General features: G+C 31.6%; 1 protein-coding gene across 3 annotated transcripts in view; it reads left to right on the top strand.

The window, feature by feature from the left end:
- LOC107993656 (probable serine/threonine-protein kinase dyrk2) overlaps positions 1–20547 on the top strand; it is an 84695-nt gene that overhangs the window by 48394 nt on the left and 15754 nt on the right. For all 3 annotated transcript variants that reach the window (XR_009830674.1, XR_001765133.3, XM_017050184.3), the window contains exons 4-8: positions 10393–11321; positions 11742–12586; positions 15459–15822; positions 16139–16335; positions 19218–19607. Coding sequence is in view for 1 of the 3 variants with exons in the window: in XM_017050184.3 (XP_016905673.2) it covers positions 10393–11321; positions 11742–12586; positions 15459–15822; positions 16139–16335; positions 19218–19607 (2725 nt within the window). In the remaining 2 variants the exon portion in view is untranslated. The remainder of the gene's footprint in view (positions 1–10392; positions 11322–11741; positions 12587–15458; positions 15823–16138; positions 16336–19217; positions 19608–20547) is intronic.

Raw genomic sequence — 20547 nt, forward strand, 5'->3', positions numbered from 1 at the left:
TGAAACGTCTTTCATAATTTTTTAAGATTCCCTTTCTAATTTCCCATTGAAAGAAAATTTCTTTAATAAATAAAAAATTGAAAGGCATTGATCTCAATTTCAACTAATTCTTTTCAATAATAGAATAATTTCAAGAGAAATTTCAAAGGTTAAAATCACTCACTCACGTGACGATATTAACATATCGACGATAAACGAAGCTCGTTCGGTAATAATAAGAAGCTCGATCATCCGAAGGAAGAATAGCAACGTTACCGACACGGAAACTCGCGCAACGTGATAAAGAATAATGTTTACAGCGAGTCAGTTACGGAAGTTGGTGTGTAACTTAACGCTCCAAGGGATTCCGCCGTTTAGAACGGTCCAAATAGTTGGAACAGCTGCACACACTTCCACGAGTGGCCGTATATCAAGTTCTTAACAATGGGAGGACATGAATTCTCCGGGAGGGGATGGATAATGGGCTCGGTTGGGCGCGAATTTCCACGATGCGCGATTTTCCAAGGTTGCCATTTACTAAACTGTGACCGATGCCAATTAGTCCTCTTACCATTCAGGCTTAATGCCTACATGGAGGTTAAGTTTGGCCAACGTGGTTTTCGAGTTTGATTTGCTTTTCCAGTGTTGTATTTTGTACCAGGGATCTGTATTTACGCGAATATATTCGTCTCTCGTTCGCTGTTAATCATGCCATTGAAATAATATCGAAATTACAACATTGGTTATTTTCTTTTTGCAAATCTATGATTGTTCGTGTGAAATTCGTTATACAGTTTGATTAGACTCTAGATATTATTTCTTATATGAGGGAACTATTTGTTTAATTATCTATGAAACATATCGATCGTCTTTAAGGATCGAGTGTCTGGAGAGTGTTTCATGTGAAATTTCGAAGCAAAGACTACTTTCGTATCGAAAATCAAGCTAATTTCTTGTAAATATAAATCGTAATATATAATATAAATAGAAAGAGAAGAAGAATTATTGAAATAGAATTAGAGAAATGGAAAATGCACGCCTCTTCAAATATGAATTACAAGATGTAGAAAACAAATATTTTGAAGACAATCACGAAGAATTGTAATCTAATTTAAAAACGAAGACGATTAACATTTAGATGTAAAGAGTATATTAATTTACATTTGTTCAATATATAAATTTTACATTTAACATCCAATCCTTGTAAATTTCGTGTCAATAGAAACTATCAATAGAATTTTTTGACTCTTTATATATCAGTGATATAAATTATGGAACAAGCTTAAACGGCATCAAGATCAATATCTTTAACCGGTCCTTTAGATACAAAATAAAACTTTAAATGGTACTTGACTATACCGGTTAGCGGCCGTTTGTCAAGCGTAAATGTGGTTTCTCTGGAATCAATTTTCCAATCAGCGTTCTCAGACGTTAAGATTTATGCGTCTCCATAAAACGCGCTTCCCATAGGGGCCGCTTGCGTCAGTGTCTGTTGCGATGTAGAAACTCGATGCTAACGGCCTCGTGTTGAAAATTTACGAGAGTGACATGTCGCGAAACGACATGTTGCCTGTCCCTAGAGTTCTACAGAATTTTCTTTTTTACAGGTCTAATGATAATTTTTATTCGCGTAAAAATCCATAGAAGAGTTCGTTTTCGAAACGATGATCCATTAAATCAATTGCGATTATTTCCATATCTTAATCCGTCGATTTTAAACGTCTTTTTTTAAATTAATATTCATTTAAAATTTTCGTTATTTAAATTTGTTACGTATTATGTTTTTATTGTTTATTATTTGTTAATTGACGATTGCATTATTTCGACGTTAGCCAATCCAACTCGTATCAAGGTTATCAATGACGTAACGTTACCAAAATGTGTCTGATCGAGGATTAGTTGATATTCTCCAATGACACGAAAGACGCGCTTTCCTTTGCGAAGATAAACCGATATCTCGTATGATTACGTTACAATTACGCAGGTTATATACCATTTACTTTTATAATTATAATCGTAAAATCCAGTTTTATAAATTATTTCATTTTTCGATAGAATATTGTTTAAAATTATTTAAAAATTAAATTTCGATCGTACAAAATCATTCTCTTTCCTTTCGGATAAAAGAAAATAATTGAAATGATAATTACAATTAATAAGTATTAATTTATTATGATTCATTTTATTTGAATCCAAAACAAGTGATTATTTGAATCCAAATTTCAGTCACGCAGAATAATATTCTTTCTTTCCAGAAGTAATTATGCAAAGTAGTTCCCCGTTCTTCTTTAAAAAATAAAGAGATTTCAACTTGAATTTTAGTCACGTAAAAGATTTTCTTTTAAAACAAGATTGTTTAAGCCAACTTTTAATCACAACATACAATTTCTCTTTTTCAAAAGAATAATGTTATTCTAACGTAAATCTACCTTTCAAAAAAATGGCATACAAACGATTTCTCTTCTTTTTAAAATAAAAAAAAAAAAAAAGAGAGATTACTAAAAGCCATTCTTTAATAAAATAATTTCCTCTTTTCTAAAGAAGAAAATTCATTGTTAATCCAGATTTTAATTATACAAATAATTTTCCTTTTGGAAACAAGATTATTTAAAATTTACTTTTTAAATTTTAAAATTTTCCCTTCTCAAAAGAGTTATTAATTCAAATTTTAATTATATCAAAGATCGTTAAATTTAAATTCAATGTGAAATGATACAAATGGACGAAAACTCGTATCTCTGAAAACTAGTCTCCATTTCCATAGCTATCACCCTTATATTGTGCAATTCCTCGCATAGTTTTATCGCGCTAGGAAAGTGCGAAAGTTGACTCAATTAGCGCATCTTTCGACGTTGTTGGCTCACATTATATTCGCGCAAAATGAATATCAAGGAAACGGAACATTGGAAGAATTATGCAAATACTTTTCCACGTTCGAGCGAAGATCGATCCGTGACCATGCTTGCGAATGTTGGAATTTCCATATGTTAGTGGGCGTTTTAACGTATTGAAGGAAAAAAGGGAAATATCACATTGTTGAAATGTTTTGGAAAACGTCGTTCCTTTCGTTTCAACAATTTTGTACGTATAAACAAAGCTCTATTGGATTCGATTCGGTAAACAAAATCAGAGATTCCTTATTGTTTATTTAGAAAACATTTTATAGGATTCGAAAAATGTATGGAATCGATTTATAGAATATTATATGAAAAATAGACTTATCAATATCGAATATAATCAATTCAATTTTATTTTTTTATCAGCAAAAAGACTTGCATAGAACAAAGCATCCATCAAAAATCGTTTAATAAAATTTTATAAGTTTTCAGATATAGAATCTCTTTTCTTAATTTTCATTTCTCATTTATTTAACATATCAATTACTGCAATAAATAATAAAATAATAAAATTTCCTGATTCCTCAAATATCTCTTGATAGATATTGAAAAGATCATTTTACTTAACACATCTATTATTAACGTAAAATTTAACCCGATTAAATTCCCTGTAAACTGATTTCGTATGCGCAACGATCCAACGATGCTCGAGATATCAAACTCTCAAGAACAATTTAGCCTCTTCGTGTTCCCTCTCGAAACGATCAAGTTTTCTCGATCGCGACATCGCGTCACCACCCACGGCCACGGATGGTTAATTAAACGGTGACATTTTCCAGGCGAAGGCCTCGACCAAAGCCATTCTTTTCAATCTGAATAGCGACGTGCTTACGCGAACCCACGCGTGCAACGATATCGTGCCTGCCGCCTTGTTTGCCTCGTTTATCTGCGCGCGTCAAATGGGAAGAGGTCAGCCTCGAACGTCATTACATTAACACCGATACCAATTATCGTATCATTACGAATTATCATTACGAGTTTTGTGTATCTGTATGGTAGCGGAGAGGGAAGAGATCGTTCTGTTGGGTTATGAAAATTTCGCGATCTGCGATTGGGCCTTTTTCTCTTCCTCTTCCTCTTCTTCTTGAGAAGAGGTTTTTGAGAAGATTCGTCGTGAAATTTTATGTGTACGTAAGAAAAGATAAGCTGAAGATAGAGAATAAAACGGAGGATAGATAATTGGGGATGTGACTTTCGAGTAAAAAACTTGTTGCTACTTGTGTGATTCGAGACTCTCGAAATTCAGATAAAGAATAAAGAATTCGTGACTTGAGAGGATACGAATTCATTTTTACTTGATAGCAATAATCTTTTTCAACTCGTTTTAATTTGCCAAAATTTAAATTTAAATTAAAATCACAATTTCCCTTTTCGTTTATAAATGAAACAATGAATGATCGTAATAATTTTAATTAAGATAGTTTTAAAGCACGATTTATAATTTTAAATACAGATCAAATTGCAGAGGAAGAATCTTAATGAAAGTCACATTTTCTCATATTTTTTGCCAGGGCACATCGATCATTTTTAACGATCCACTCGACACGCCTTGCCGCCTCCCACTTCGAGGTTGTTAAGATTCCATTACCCCGAAAAGAATTAGGACAAACAAGATCAACGATTAACAATTAACGATTACGATTCACAATTGCCTCAATCTTTATATCAAAAATTTTCCACGCTATAATTTAATTTCTCATTTTGATATATATTTTCAATTTTATTACGCGAATGTAGAGTAATCCGGATACTTAAATATTGACACAACAGTATAAAGCAGCTACTAGTATGTATTTATTCGCTCGATTAAATCAATTTATCCTTTTTAATCGACTATCGAAGATAAATTTCATTAAGCGGATTCTTTCTTCTCTTTTTTTATTGCAATTCGATCAGAAACTTTAATTTTTAATATAACTTTGCAGAGAATTCTCGAGTCGATCGTATTTCGCCGTGGGTCTGCACCAGATTCGCGAATTCCTCCCACCTCGAATTTCCTGAAGGTCTCGTAAACTATCGAGGAATCGATCCAATTTCAAAAAGGCCGCCGCGAGACGCTCCTGTTTCGAGGCCTCTCCTCTTTCAATCTCGTTTCATTCATCTCCTTAACAGACGCTGGAAATAGAGGAAGATTTAGAGCAGAAACGTTAATTGTCAGATCGTTTTCCATGAGTGATACATGGAGGAACTCGTTAGAGTTAATTGGCATCGACTCATCAATAATTATTTAGCGAATTATTTTTTAAATGAAGAGGAACACGTTTCGATTTATGTAAATACCATTTATCGTGCGTAGATATACACAGATACAAATAGATATACACAGATTCTTCATCGAATCTGCATTCCACGCGAAATTTTCTTATATTATTACGTTATAAAATTTACCACGTGCAAAGTATCACCAAATTCATATTTCTGTAGATCCGTAATCTATTATATTGCAAATTGTGAAACGGGAAAAGAAAGGTTATCGCACGATTACCGACGAGAGAATGCGTGAGCCGTTTAAAATCCTACCTTGCGCGATCATAAATCGCAAATATTATTATTTTAAATAAAATTATTCGAGCATATATACACAGGATGTTGATATATTCGTGGATAAAAAGAAAGCACATATTTAAACAATTAATGTACAAAAATTGAATCTTATTAAGCTACGTAATTTTGGTTCACGCGATCGTTGGCGAAGAAAATTTATTTTTTACCTCTGCATTTTATATTTGACATTTACACGCTTCGACTTGGCCAAATTTAAATTATAATTAACAACGATGAAGTCTAAATACTATCTGATCACCGCGTTATAAACCCACCTCGTTAACCCCTCGAGCACGGATCTTCCATTATCTCGTCATTAATCGGGGGGAGAAAACGTATCAACTCCCACGAATCCTCAAGTGGGCGTTGGTAAGCATATTACTATTGCACCCCCACGTAATTCCGAATTTGTCTATTCGTCGGTTATTTGGTTAGAAAATTAACGCCCCGTTTAATAAAACACAGTGTATCAACGAACAGAAAAAACACCGTATTTTTTCTTAATTTTCCTTACTTCAAATTTCGTAAATCTTATTACTATTAATTAAGTAACAAATGATCGAATTTATTTTATTTCGGCTCTTGAATTATTACGCGTAGAAGAAACATTAAGAAGAATTAATTACTTCATTTATCTATTATCATTTTATGTTTAACACCTAAATTTTAATCGCTCGTAGCTAATAAATAAATAAATCTCATCATATTTTTGTATTTTTCTTAGCTTCTTTATATACGTGTATTTATTCCTGATACATATACACGAGATTAAACCGCTTAAAGAGTTAAGAAAAAACAAGAAAATCGTGTTTATAATAAAAAAAATACATATATATGCTTCGTCAAGTTGATATTTACGTAAAACGAACACGTAATGGAAAAAAGGTGTGTGAATCACGACTCGTTATGTCTGATTTATGAATTCTACTCATGCGCTGATAAAAAGGAAAAAATTTAATTATTAGTCTCATGAAACGAAAAATAAAAAATAATAATCATTACAGCGATTCCCTTGTGGGTTTAAGAATAATTTGTCGAAATGGTGACATCTCGATTTTTCTGTTCGTGGAACTGATTTTTATCTCGATCGTTTTATCGTTTACCTTACTGGTCTTACTGGAGAAAACGACATGTGCATTCCATGTTAGAATGGCGCGATACTTAAGTTGCAGTTGATCAAACCTTTTTTTGCTTCTCAATCACGATCTCGTATGGCAATGATAGATGGAATAAATTTTCATCCGATTGAAGGAAAAACGTTTTATTCGTTTTCTAAATTCGTTTATTGATTCAATTTTAATATTCGTTCACTTGTTCGTTATTTATTCATCACTTCATTTTATCACATTCTATTTATTTAGTCCTATCTTTGTATAATTATTCACGAATTATTTGAGAAAGAAACTTTATTATCATATTACATAATGAATAAGTACTGAAACGACTTTGATATTAAAGTTAAAACTAATTTAAATTAACTAAAGATAAAATTAAATTTCATCATGAAAAATGACTTTCCACAAAACGGAATTCCAAGCTTAAGTACTTTATAATGAAAGTTATGCGAAGCGAGGTTCCTAAGGCTTTCAAAAGCTTTCATCAAATATTACAGAAACGCCATCTGTTCAATATGTGGCAGTGTTCAATAGATGGTGCCTAAAATGGTTCTCGTTATGAAAGGAGTAACACATTCCTTTCATTCATCTCGAATCCATCATTCAGCCTTTCATATCGCCAAAATGAATCCTGTTTCTATGCTTATAATGGCACAAAACGATGAAGCATCTTGCTCGAAATTACGAGTAACACCTATGAACCAAAAACTTGGATAATAAAACGAGATCGTATAGATTCCTCGAATAACGTATAATATTTGTTTGTACAATTTGAAATCGAAAACGTAAACCGAAATCGATTGGATTTTCGAATAATCCTCTCTAATCTGTGTATCTAAACAACAAATTGGTAACCAGATGTTACGAGTAATACGGTTAATCCGATAAGTACGAATTATAAACAAAAGATAGAAATTTTAAGATCCTAATTATGGAATTATTAGTCGCATCAGTTTCAGTTCGCAATAATCCACGTAATATATATATAATTGCCTATAACATATATTTGAAATAAAGCTTCTCGGTATTAAAATCGGGTTTTTGGGCAAAAGAAAGTCCAGAATTTGTATCCATAATTGCATAAAATAATTTAATGGAACCGAAATTAACATAAGACGTAAAATAGAATACATGATTAAAATTGCTTATAAAATCTTATGTGATAAGAAAATTAACAGAAATTTCGTAGATTGATTTATTATTAGCTATAATTAACTGTTATCTTGTTTGCAACTCGTTCTAATAAGGATTAACTAACTTTCTAACCTCACATTCTTTTATATTTATCTTCTCGTAATTTATAATAATCTTTCTTAATTGTAATTCGATTAAATAAAGAGTTACACTATCTCTATAATTTTTCATACATTCAAAGATAATAGACAGCAATTACTGTCAAATAAATATAATGTGATCCTTATATTTTATCGTGATCGATGATTCGTCGATGACGATATACGTTAGTTGGATTGATTGGCTCACGTTGGAAAATTGACCCAATTGGTCGAAAACGTGTAGAGATAGATTGGCTGGCAACTGAAATCTCAATTGACCGCGGAAAAGTGGCCGAAAACTAATAGCCACCGAGTTCAAAGCGGTGTTCCAATTGGGAGGAAGGTATATGACGAGCTAGAAAGCTGATATACGATAGTATAACCGTGGCGCACGCCCTCTGTGAATGCAGATCGCGTCTTCGTATTCATTTCGCCCCAGTTCGAAACGAACAATTGATCCACGGCGCGTTATTTCCAAGTCAGATCGGTCTTTTACTCGTTCCCGTTGAAAAATTCAGATTTTTTTCCAATTTGATTGCATCTCGAGAGTACACTTAATGTCTATCCATTCTGAGAATTACTTTATTGCCGATATACGCGGTGAAGAAAGTTTTCTTCGAAATAAATCTTAAAGAGTTCAATGTCTACAATTGTTTAAAAATAATTTAAAAATCGTGCTTGAATCATTAGAATTAATTGTAAAGGTTAGATTAAAATCTTTCAATTTCGATTTTAATTATTTAATTTTAATTATGTGTCGAAAAGAATAAAATTTTGCAAAGTATTTTTCTAAACAGGAAAATATGATTGGAAAACACAAAAGAAATATAAGAAGAACGGTTCATTTACGATATAGCCAGGATCCATGGATCGATGAAGGAGTTTCAATAATAATACGAAAGTTTTAGCCACCAGAGAGCGCCAAGTTCATTAAATCTTCAACCCACTTATATGTCTTAGAGGATCGTTGATTTGCAATTGAGATCGAGTCGGTTAAAACGACGAAAATATGAAATTTAAATGACGACAGTCTAACTTCTTGGAGAAGCACGACGAGGATGAAGAATATTTTCTTTGTCGAAATGAGTTAATGTAGTCTTAAAGACACGTGAGGGCGCCACGTTCCTTGATGAATAATTATTGGCGATTTTTCAACGTCTTTTTATGTAGCTCGTAACATTTGTCTCTTTGTCAAAAAGAATTCGTAATAATTTGTAATCTTCACTTGTCGCATTAATCGAATATCTTATTTCGATGAACTAGTGTAAAAGCAGCTACATAAGAACGTATGATTTTTATTTGTTAGGTATTTTACTTTAAGTTTCAACAAAATTTAAACCTGATTAATAGTCCTGCACAAAACTCCACGTATTAATTTTGAAATACTTCCATCTGTAATACTTAAGAAATAATTCCAATATTATTTCAAATTCAATTCAACTTTTCAACGATTCTTTCAAGTAGTGGCCATCAAAATTAAAAAAAAATTCATTCATTTTTACTTTATTCTTTTAATCAGAGAAAAATTGAAGATACTTTTTTCTTTGTATGTATCCTATTGTAATTTCTTGCAAATCAACTGCTATTTAAAAAAAAAAAAGCGACGAAACGATGAATAGTTATAGCGAGTTCATTTCGTGGAATTCGTCAGGATGTTGAGGGAACTAAACGAGGACGTCGAGCACGAAATAGCGATTAAATGTCAAATGCAGATCAGATTGTTGTTGTGTTAGTGGACTTTCGGACGGAACACTTGAAAAAGTTGTCCGGCTTGTTTTCGAGGAAAATCCAATTCACCTCGTCTCCATCCCCCTTAACAATTCCATCAGTAATCGATTCCGATGAAACACGTTTCTTTCACTTCTTCGTTTCGTAAAACAAACAGGAGAAAGAGAGAGAAAGAGATGATCGAATCGACAAATATCGTTTGTACAAGTTTGGAGTCATTAATATATATAATAATAGAATTCAACATTTATGTAAACGAAACTTAGGTTATTTAGTTAAAATCTTATGGTCTGAAGTTATTCCATTTATAAGAATATCTTTATAATGAAGTTCCACAGAACAAGTTGGAACAAGTTGTATGTTTCAAATGATTAAAAAAAAGATATTGTAAACAGTATAATCTGAATATAATTTTACGCGTTAGTTTTATAATTTTGACAGAAGTAATTTCTTAATCTTTACAAAAAATGTTAACACATTTTCTTATAAATCTATTGATTTGAAAGTTAATTGTATATAATAAAAAATTGCTTTTTAAAATTTGTATCCATAAAATATATATGAATACATTAAGAAACATTGAAAACATTTTATATGACGAATTTCCAAATACTGATAGAATTAATTCGAAAAATATATAGTCCAAACGAATACTAACAACAAATTCTAAAATTAACTAATCTTAATGATATACAAATTTTTACCAAGAAACGAAAATATTAATAATTTAATAAATAAAATAATGAAATTGTAAGTACAAGGACTAAAGTATTGAAACAAAAGAAGAAAGAAAAGAAAATGGAAATGAATCCCCTCTCTATAAATTTCTAATTTCAATTTTTCCTTTATTTTCAGACACACCGCGATCGACGAAGAGTCTCCAGGTTCCATCCCAAAGTCGTTGACAATCGCCGCGCCAACTTCGAGGGACGCTACCCTGGACATTCCTCTGGACAGAGAAAATCTCGTTTTCCCATTGCCTTCCAGCGCCTCCGCCGACCAACACCCTTCCGTTCGAAGATTCGAAGCAAAACCAATTCTGTCGTCCAAGGAATCATCCGTCAAGTTGCAACACCCATCGACGAAACGAGAATCCCTCAACATTTTCAACAAATCCTTCCGTTCTCCGGAACAACAGCAAACCAAACTTCCGATATCAAAGAAATCACCAGACATAGACAAGGACCAAACGAGAGAGAGATTCGCCGATTTGGAAGGGAAAGTGACCATCAAGTTACCATCTGACGAATTGACCACGCTTGGATCACGCAAAGATCACGAGGATTCCAGCAGGATTCCATCCAGTCCAGAGGACATTTCTGATCGAGAGATCATCGAGGTGAGAAAGGACAGTGCCTTGTTTCTGGAGGAACCCGAGGGGTTGCCCACTCTTCGAGAAATTTTGAAATCGAAGGCTCCAAGAGTGGTCAGGCCTAGGAGAGAGAGCAGTGGATACGCGAGTAATTTGGGGACGTTCGACGAGGACAGGAGGAATTCGTCGACTGTGGACGTGTTGCAAGATTTCTCCTCCCTCAAGGAGAGGCGCAGATCCTCTACGACTAAACGGTTAAATTCGAGAGTGATATTGGGGAGAGCTGAAGAAAGCTTGACAGAGGACGTCGAGGTTGGAAGCATGCCTACCACAGAGGTGCACAGAAAGGTGTCCGGAGCTGGACTCGAGATGCCTAATATAGAGGAAGTTAAGGAGATTCTCAGAGATGAAGCTCCTTCTAGGCAGGAGAGTCTGGATAATTTGTGTGGATTGACAAAACCTATCAATTCTGGTAAGTTATATGATGAATAATTAGTATTATTATTGATTGAATAGTAGATCCATTTTTTTTTAAATTATGAAAATTTATACTAGTTAAATAAATCTCAAAATTAATGAAGTACGATCTTCTTGTATTCTAAATATGTAATGTAGAAATCATAAAGATTAATAAGATTCTACTAATTCATTATTATGATGCAAGAAAAATTATCTCAATTTATTTTTAACTCGTGATATATAGCGTTGATAATAAGATACATCTACTGAATTTAAAATTTAAAACATTCGAAAGAATTTCATTCAATATATTTAATACAACTAAATTTAAAGATTCAGTCCTATAATTTCATTAAATAAAGAGATAATTCTTCTGCAATGTGATATAATTAAATGACATTCACGTCACACGTATAATAATTCATTCCAACAGAAGAGTTCTCCACGCATTGTCGTCTAAGCGATTTACCAGATCGAGGCGGCTCTCCAAAAGACAGATCAGAAGTACCATCCACTATTAAATGCCAAGAATCATCGACTATCTTCGATTCTATAAACCGCTTTTCGATATCTCCAACTTCGAGGAGTCAAACTCCATTTATTCTTTGCACCACGCCAACCATGTTCCACGATTCTCGAAGTACCGATAAACACACAACGCCACTCGACCAATCGAAAGATATCAATTCTGACAGAATCAGAACTGTCGTGTCAAAAATTAACGAAGCGTCACCATTGGAGAAAATCTCTGTGATTCAGAAGAAGGAAGAAACTGCGATGAAGCAATCTGTCGGAGAAAATATTGTTCCACGACCGATCAAGATGTACCAATTACTGTCCACCCAGTCTGAAGACAGAGGGGAGGGCGAGCTGCAGTTGGACAGAAGGATATTTCAAATTTCTAAACAAGATGACACGACTGCGGTGATATCTTCGACGAAACATCCCTTGAACAAGTCTTCGAGCGTTTTCACGCTGAAGAGCAGCGCTTCTGGGGACATCCAGACGTTGACGTGTGGTGAAACTGCGGACGATTCGAACGTTAGAAAAGCGATTTCACCTGGAGAGGTGGGGACGAGTCAGAGTTTTCTTGGAGATGCCTCGAGTGTCTCTGTGAGACCTATTTATCCTTATTGTCCTTATTCTCCGTATGGAAGTCCTCAGGGATCTCCCAGAAACAGGAGGAGGCCTTTGAGGGAGAGCAGGAGAGTTTCCATTGACAACAAACAGGGGGCTCTTCAACTGAATCAATATAAATTGTTGGACAACATTGGTCAAGTAAGTTTAAATTGTTCTCTATTAATATCTAGTAATACATATAGTTAACTCTTGTTTCGTATCAAAATTATATTAAATGAAACTTATAAAGAAATGTCAATAAATACTAAATTATACTAAATTAATTTTGTCTGCGTTTATTAGAGGCTTTATCATTTTGCATTGTGTTCTATCGAAATCGTGTTTTCAGAGGAAAGTTATTATTGAAAAGTTTAATAATAGTATAATATAATTATAATAATATAATTGTATTAACATTATAATATCATTATAATACAATTATATCATCATTATATGATAATACAACTATATTGGTACTATATTATATTTATATCAGTGATATTTATTATCATAATAAATTAATTCCCTCTTTTAGACAGATTTTATCTCATGAAAAATTTACGTATCGCTCGTAACGCGACCTACATAAACGCGAATGCAGCAAACTAATGCAACCATAAATGAAATATTCCCTGCTGGAAGATAAAGAATAATTTTTTTCTTGCATAAAAAATATTCTATTAAATTATTTTCACTCGTTACGAGAAATTTTAACGCCAATTTCGAAATGTAACGATTCGTTCTAATCGCGTTTAATTGATCAGCATTGGAAATTATACCATCGATACGTAGAAAATCTCGCATTAACGTATCATTCCTGTTAAAACAGATTAAATATCCTCGTCGATTTTATGAAGTTATTTTTAAAACGATTCGTTATTTTCGAACTCATTTGCATATTCTATCTATTGCATATTTATATCTTTTCATATCGCACATTTCATATTTCACTTTATATTGAAACAATGAAAAATAACACTTAATAATCTACGGAACGGTATTTTCATTTATTCCTTATCATTGCTAACCACAATGAGACTTATTTCTCTCCTTTTCTTTCTTTTTCTTTTTTTTTCCAGTTTTCTACTTTTTCTTTGCTTCAACATCGTCGAATAAATTGTTCCAATTTCGTAAATTACCCATTCACCTAGAAACCTTCTCCACCTAGAAGGAAATTCTTTCCCTGGTTAAGAAATAGCCGACGAAGGAATTTTATTCGAGAACACGAATTTTTATTTGAAAATTTGTTACAGTTTGTTAATAGGAATTCCCTAAATTATTCAATTATTTTATATTCGTTTTGACACGCGAAATAATCAATTATCGTATTAACAAATTTATCCTCGACAGAAATTCTCTCGTCCTCCACATCTTTTACGAGAAAATGAGAAACATTTATTAAAATATGGAAACATTTCAACAAATATGAAAAAATTTTACGGTTGTTTCTTAAATAAAAATTATGATATTCTGTTGTTTTTTTAAAAGTTTAACGTCAAAAGAGTTTTCTTGAAATTGCATTTTCGATGTTTCTCATTCTTAAAACGTATCTTTCTTTGTATCTACTCGTTAGATGTAATTCTCGTTTTTGTTGATTGAATGCAATTCCAATCACAAAAATAAAAGAATAAGATGTAACTTGGAAAGTTTGAAAATTTCGTTCTTCGCTATTTGATAAAGCAAAATTCTAGAAATCACTTGAATTCCGAGGAAAAAGATAAAAATGAAGAAACTATTTCAACGTGAAGAAATATCGTTTGCCACTTTTAAATTGAACATCGGCATCGATTCGAACTTTTTCTCGGTCACTGTTTGATCTTTTCGAAATATATAGGTCGAGATTAAGTTTCTATCAATTCTCAAGGAGTCAAAAACTAAATTCTTCTATTTGAAATTTATTGTATTTGAAAAGGAAGTTATTTCTGAATTTGCACGATAAAATTTTGATATATATATATTCTATTATTCATAATATTGATTGTGTAATAGTAATATCTGCAAAAAATAGTTGTTATATAGTAGTAGCAGTAATAATAACAGTGACAATGATAATAATAATAATATTGGTTATATAATAGTAGAAATAATAAAATTTAAGATTAATTTCAATCTACTGTTTCACAATCAATCAGTGATTAATAAATTCATTTGGTGAAATTTAAAAGAGTTTTGAATTATATATATTTCTACTTAAAAGTCATATGTGAAATATAATTTAGAATAAATGTTAATGCTATAAAATGTATTAAAAATGTTAATATTTAAATAATATTTAAATTACTTTCAAAGAATGGAAGTGATTATTGGAGCACAAAATGAAGAATTTTTAATTGAAGATTGACAATGGAATTTAATCGTTGATTAATTCGCGAAAAATCATAAGTGTTATATAATTTCAAGTAATGTCGATTATTGTCAATTACGAATATAATAATCATAAGTAATAAATATTAATATAAGTAAGTATTTATAACATACAACGATCAACAAAAGTTTGGAAAAACAACAATTATCATTACTATGAATGTTGAATTAATTTTTCAGAAAATTTAATATTGTGAATTAGATTAAAAAAATATATAGAGAATTAAGAAATGTATTATACCGTGTGTATTTTTTGAACGTGAATTTTCTCGAAATAAACAAAACGAAAATAATACCAAATAAAAAAAGGAGAATTAATGCAAAGAAAAGAAAAACTCCAGGGAACATCGAAGTATCGTGAATTTTAACTTTAACGAATTAGCATTGTTTCATAGAAACGTTCCTTTTCCATTTCTCTTTAGAACATCACATTTTAAAAAAACGTAGATGAAGAAATATTTTCAATAACTACCTGTCGATCAACCGAGCAATTTCTTCAATTTTCTCTTTGGAGAAAAATAAAGTTTCGAAACGAAGAAAGTTGTATGAAATAATAAAACTGCATGAAAGTAAAAAACAAAAAGAAAATCGGTTGAAAATTAAAATTCTTTGATCTCTCGTTTTATTTTAACAGACTCGAAAGACTTTTATCATTCTCGTTTTACAGGGTTCCTACGGGATTGTGAAACTAGTTTACAACGAAGAAGACGAGACCCAATACGCGATGAAGATCCTGAGCAAGAAGAAGCTGATGAAGAAGGCAGGAATATTCGGTAGGATGGCTCCGGGGAGAAAGGGCGCGGCCAACCCTTTGGCCAAAGTTTACAGGGAGATCGCGTTGTTGAAGAAATTGGATCACCCAAACGTGGTGAAATTGGTCGAGGTTCTCGACGACCCGGACGAGGATAATCTTTACCTTGTTTTCGAATTGGTCCAGAGGGGAGAGATCCTTCAGGTGCCCACCGACAAACCTCTTGACGAGGAAACTGCCAGGAAGAATTTTCGTGATGTTGTAATGGGGGTGGAATATCGTGAGTATTCCATATATATATCTGCATACAGATTGTTGCAAATAAAACGTGAATACTTGTCCTTTAAATTTATTTCAACAACTTTCTAATATCAATAATAACAAAATTCGCATTTATATTCACATTTGATACTAATAAATTATAATATTTTAATACATCACGATAAATTCGTGAGAATATCAGATGATACTATTATTATCCCAATTATAATATTAATTTTACCGCATAATACTCATCGCCTGATTAAAATCTTGATCGGCTCCGGTCCAGAAAAACTTCGTATTCGTCTAATTCGTCGAATTTGAATTTGTTTCAGTGCACTATCAGAGGATAGTCCACCGCGACATAAAACCTAGCAACCTGTTGGTAGACAGCGACGGTCGGATCAAGATCGCTGATTTAGGCGTCAGTGCAGAGCTGAGGGCATCCGGAGAGTTATTATCCGGGCCAGCCGGAACACCGGCGTTCGCAGCACCCGAAACAACCACGCCTGGCGCCCATTATTCCGGGACGGTAAGTATCCTATCGGGGCTATCGTTTGATCGATTTTCAATTTTGCCCGGTATTTATAGGTGGCGAAGAATTATTACGCCGCCAATCCTTGGCCAACGCTTTGCTACTCTCGAGTTTCGCCAATTTTCGATCGTAACCGAAGGTTACCATTCGATGATAATATCGCTCGAGAGTTGAAGATCATTTAAACGCGATGGATCTTTATTTCTCGTTTTTCATTGAACAACCAATTGTGAAATTCAAGTGGCATTACGTTATGGCGTAGGTTTTGATAAAATGAAATGGAATGGAGTTTTTTTTTTATCTTCTTCGTCTTTATGGTATTATATTTTTATAGAAAATATTGTAATAATAGAAGTTATACTAACAAAATGTAATGTAATGCCATGTATAATGATACGCAGGTACTTTTTATAGCGAATGTTAAAAATATAATTTCTGTTTGGTTTTGATATTCAAAAATATATTCTATTAAAATAAAAACTATTATTTGGAAATTTCACAAGAAAGTGATTATTCATCTATTTTGCTTACATGCTTCTTGGAATTATGATCGTGATTTGAATGTTTCAAAATTTTTTCAACAATTATATATTGTTATTCTAATAATATAATTATACTATACATATAGAGTTACAAGCTTTTTCTAGAAAAAATTCTTGTTTCTGGTTATTTTTTATTTTTATTTAAGGCCAATTTAAGATCTTTCCAGAATTAAAACAAAAAGAAATAGCTAACTTTAACCCAATTATCCAAGTGGAAAATGTTTCTTTGTATTGCAAGTTCTCTTGCATATTTCACAAGCCATTAAGAAATCGATGTCGAGCAACGCAATCCGAGTTTTCTGATTGTGTTTCGCTCTTTCTATGTACATAATTACATTACACGTATCCTGAAACTTTTTGATAACAAAGTTAAGTCGTACCGTCATTTCACTATTTTATTTAGATCGACCGTGACACGCTTGACTTGTAAATAATTTGCGAAATCAAATTTAAGTTTCTTTCCTTTGCTGAATTTATATTGTCCTTCACTTGTTACATCTGATTAAAAAATTTTATTGAATCCAATAAAATTATCGAGAGTAGGTAAATATGATTTAGATCGATTATCTGACAAAGTTGCGAATTTGTATGATCAGTTAGAGAGAAAAATTGTTACTTAATCTTCTGAATCTTGTTCAATATATCTTAAAGGTTATAAGTTGAAAAGTGACAAGGAATTTGTTGTTTTATTGAATATATATTTTATAAAGAAAAAAATTATTAAGCAATTTGTTAGATAAATTTATTTTTCATCTTAATTGACATAATATATTATTATGTATATAAGTTTTAAAATATTTTATCGCAAGATAAATATTCATATTAACATTATTAAAAATAACATAAATATAAAAAAAATTAATAACTTCCATTTAAAAATTGTTCTTTTAAAAAATTTAAAAATCTAGTTTCGTGTGTTTTCGTTACAATATAAATAATATTTTAAAATTCGAAACAGGTAGATACAAGGAAGATATTATATTTATATATACATATTTTAAAGCAAGTATTATAATTAATATTAACAACGTGAAACCGCAATCAATTAACTTTTCAAGCTCATCCCTGTGGAAGAGCATTTCAATTAAAAAAAAAAAAAGGAGCAAGTAAATTACTGATTATCAGAATGTCAAGTTAATATAATTCCATTAGGATTTAATTAAAATTTCATCTACTCTCTCAGGTTAAATCCGCGGATCAAAATAATCCAAGAATTAATTAATAATCAATAATTATAATTAATGATCAAACTCGTTTATAGAAGAGTGGACGTACTTCGATTGATTATTATCGAGCAATCTAAAAACAAAACAATGGTAATAGGAGAAAACAGTATTATATCTGCTCTCACTTAAACAGTATGGCCTGATTAATGTTTACACGCGTTATTCTGTGTGTTTCTGTCGTGTAGATCGGTTGAGGAAACGTATAATTTAATATAGAATAATTTCTCTCTCACGTGTATTTCCATGATTATAGTCCAATGGTGACCTTATCGACAACTCGATCGATTTGGTGAACTTTTTAACGCTTGGTTGAAAAGAGCTCTATATCCATGACACATTAATCAATTTCCATCGAGAACTGTAATTAACAATCAGTGATACAGTTGACATTACCATTGATTGAAATAATTCGGATTTTTCATTTTTGCTTGCAATCGTTATTGAAAGCACGTAGATTTCTTTTAATAACAAATTTCTGGATATCAATTTTCAGCGTTCGTTTTAGTGTCTTTAGAATCGAGTAAAAAGTGTCTCAAATTCTTATGAATACCTTGTACATACAATAGTACCTTTTGCATTTTTTAAACAATGTTATTTAAATTGTGTCACTTTCGAAATGGATGACGTAAATAGATAATGGCAATACGTGACGTTTGAATATTTATTTTTATCTTGGGATATCTCCATCAATCTTCTATAATCTCTTAAAAGCATATTCTTCTATCCAATATACTTTCGTAAAGAATAGATTAACATGATTCAATTCCTAATATTGAACTTGCGCACAAAGTAACATCAAATATAAAATTACTACTTTTGTCAATATATACATTAGATCTTTATCAAATGATTTAATCTTACGATTATCCTTAAATTTTATAGATTATTACATTATTATACTATTATACTACAATGTATATAATTATTATAATTATATACATTGTATAATTTGTAACAGATATAAAGATAATAATATTAATCTGAAAATAAGAGTATTAATATATTCGAACACGTTAATTGGTTCTCATAAATGTTCTTAACTTAAGATTTGACAATTGTTAAACCATTAATGACATAAAAAATTAAAGAGAAAAATAAAATTACATTTCAGTTGTGTGACGTATGGTCAATGGGAGTAACATTGTATTGTTTGGTGACCGGAAGAATACCTTGGGACGGAGCCGGAAGTATAATTGGCGTTCAAGCGGCAATACGCAGTGAACCGTTAAAATTTCCAGAGAAACCAGCCCTTTCACGAAATCTCCGCGAATTGATCTCAAAAATGCTAGCCAAAGATCCAGCTGAAAGAATTACGTTATCAGAGATGAAGGAACACGTTTGGCTGACCAATCGTGGCGCTGAACCACTGCCAATCGAAGCTGACAACTGTCGACTTCCGGTTACCGTTACGGATGAGGAAGTGGAACGGGTGGTTACGAGAATACCCAAACTGGACACTTTGATTCTTATCAAAACTATGCTGAAGCAGCACAGTTTCCAAGTAAGTGAAATTTAAAGACACTCATAAAATGAAATTTCTTATTAACACAGTTAAAAATAATTTTGAATTTAATGATAAACTAATATTAATCGATATAATTAAAAATGAAATAAAAATTAATATTCATACTTATTTTTAAATTTAATTAATCAAACTTTTATTAGATAATTTTCAATTTAATTTTTTTGTATTTGGATGAGTTAGTATTTTTTTTTTTATTCAAATTTAATTCGCAATTAGTTCTGATCTTTAAAGTCAAAACTAGTACTATGTAACATCGAACTGCTAATCAACTTCTCTAATCTTTAATTAACTTTAATTAATAAATTCCACAACGCGTTTGAATATCATTGATTCTATCTCTGATCATTCAATTATGATGTATTTTTGAATTTTAATCGAACAGGATATCGTATAAATAAATTTCGTTTAATTTTAATTATATAATAAATTTTATACACACGATTATGCCATCTAGGCATATTTTCAGATTTTATATATCCCTTCCATTCTTGAAATTGTTTTCTTCAATACTATCAAAATTAAAGAAGGTTTCTCTATTAATTTTGCAATAATTTTAATATTAAATTTAACGTATCTTTTTCTTTTTTAAATCATTATCAAATGTACAAACTAATGATAGTTAATTTTTATAAACGTAGGAAATGAAAAAAAGAAAATCATTAATTTTAATTGGCAAACTTGTTTATGTACTTGCGAAACTTCTTCTATTTCTTTGGCTTTGCCTCGACGTTCTTAAGGGGACTTTTATAGCTTTGGAAATTTTCTTATCCTCCCTTTCATTCCCTGATCCCATTTATTCGCAGTTTGTAGAATATTAAGACGACACGATAGTTATTGCCAGACAGTCTCGTATAATTGCATTGAAGAGAAATGGAGTCTTTGCGTCCGCGTAAAATTGTTCATCACTTTATCTCGA

Source organism: Apis cerana, linkage group LG7 (assembly GCF_029169275.1).
Source record: "Apis cerana isolate GH-2021 linkage group LG7, AcerK_1.0, whole genome shotgun sequence".
Lineage (NCBI taxonomy): Eukaryota > Metazoa > Arthropoda > Insecta > Hymenoptera > Apidae > Apis > Apis cerana.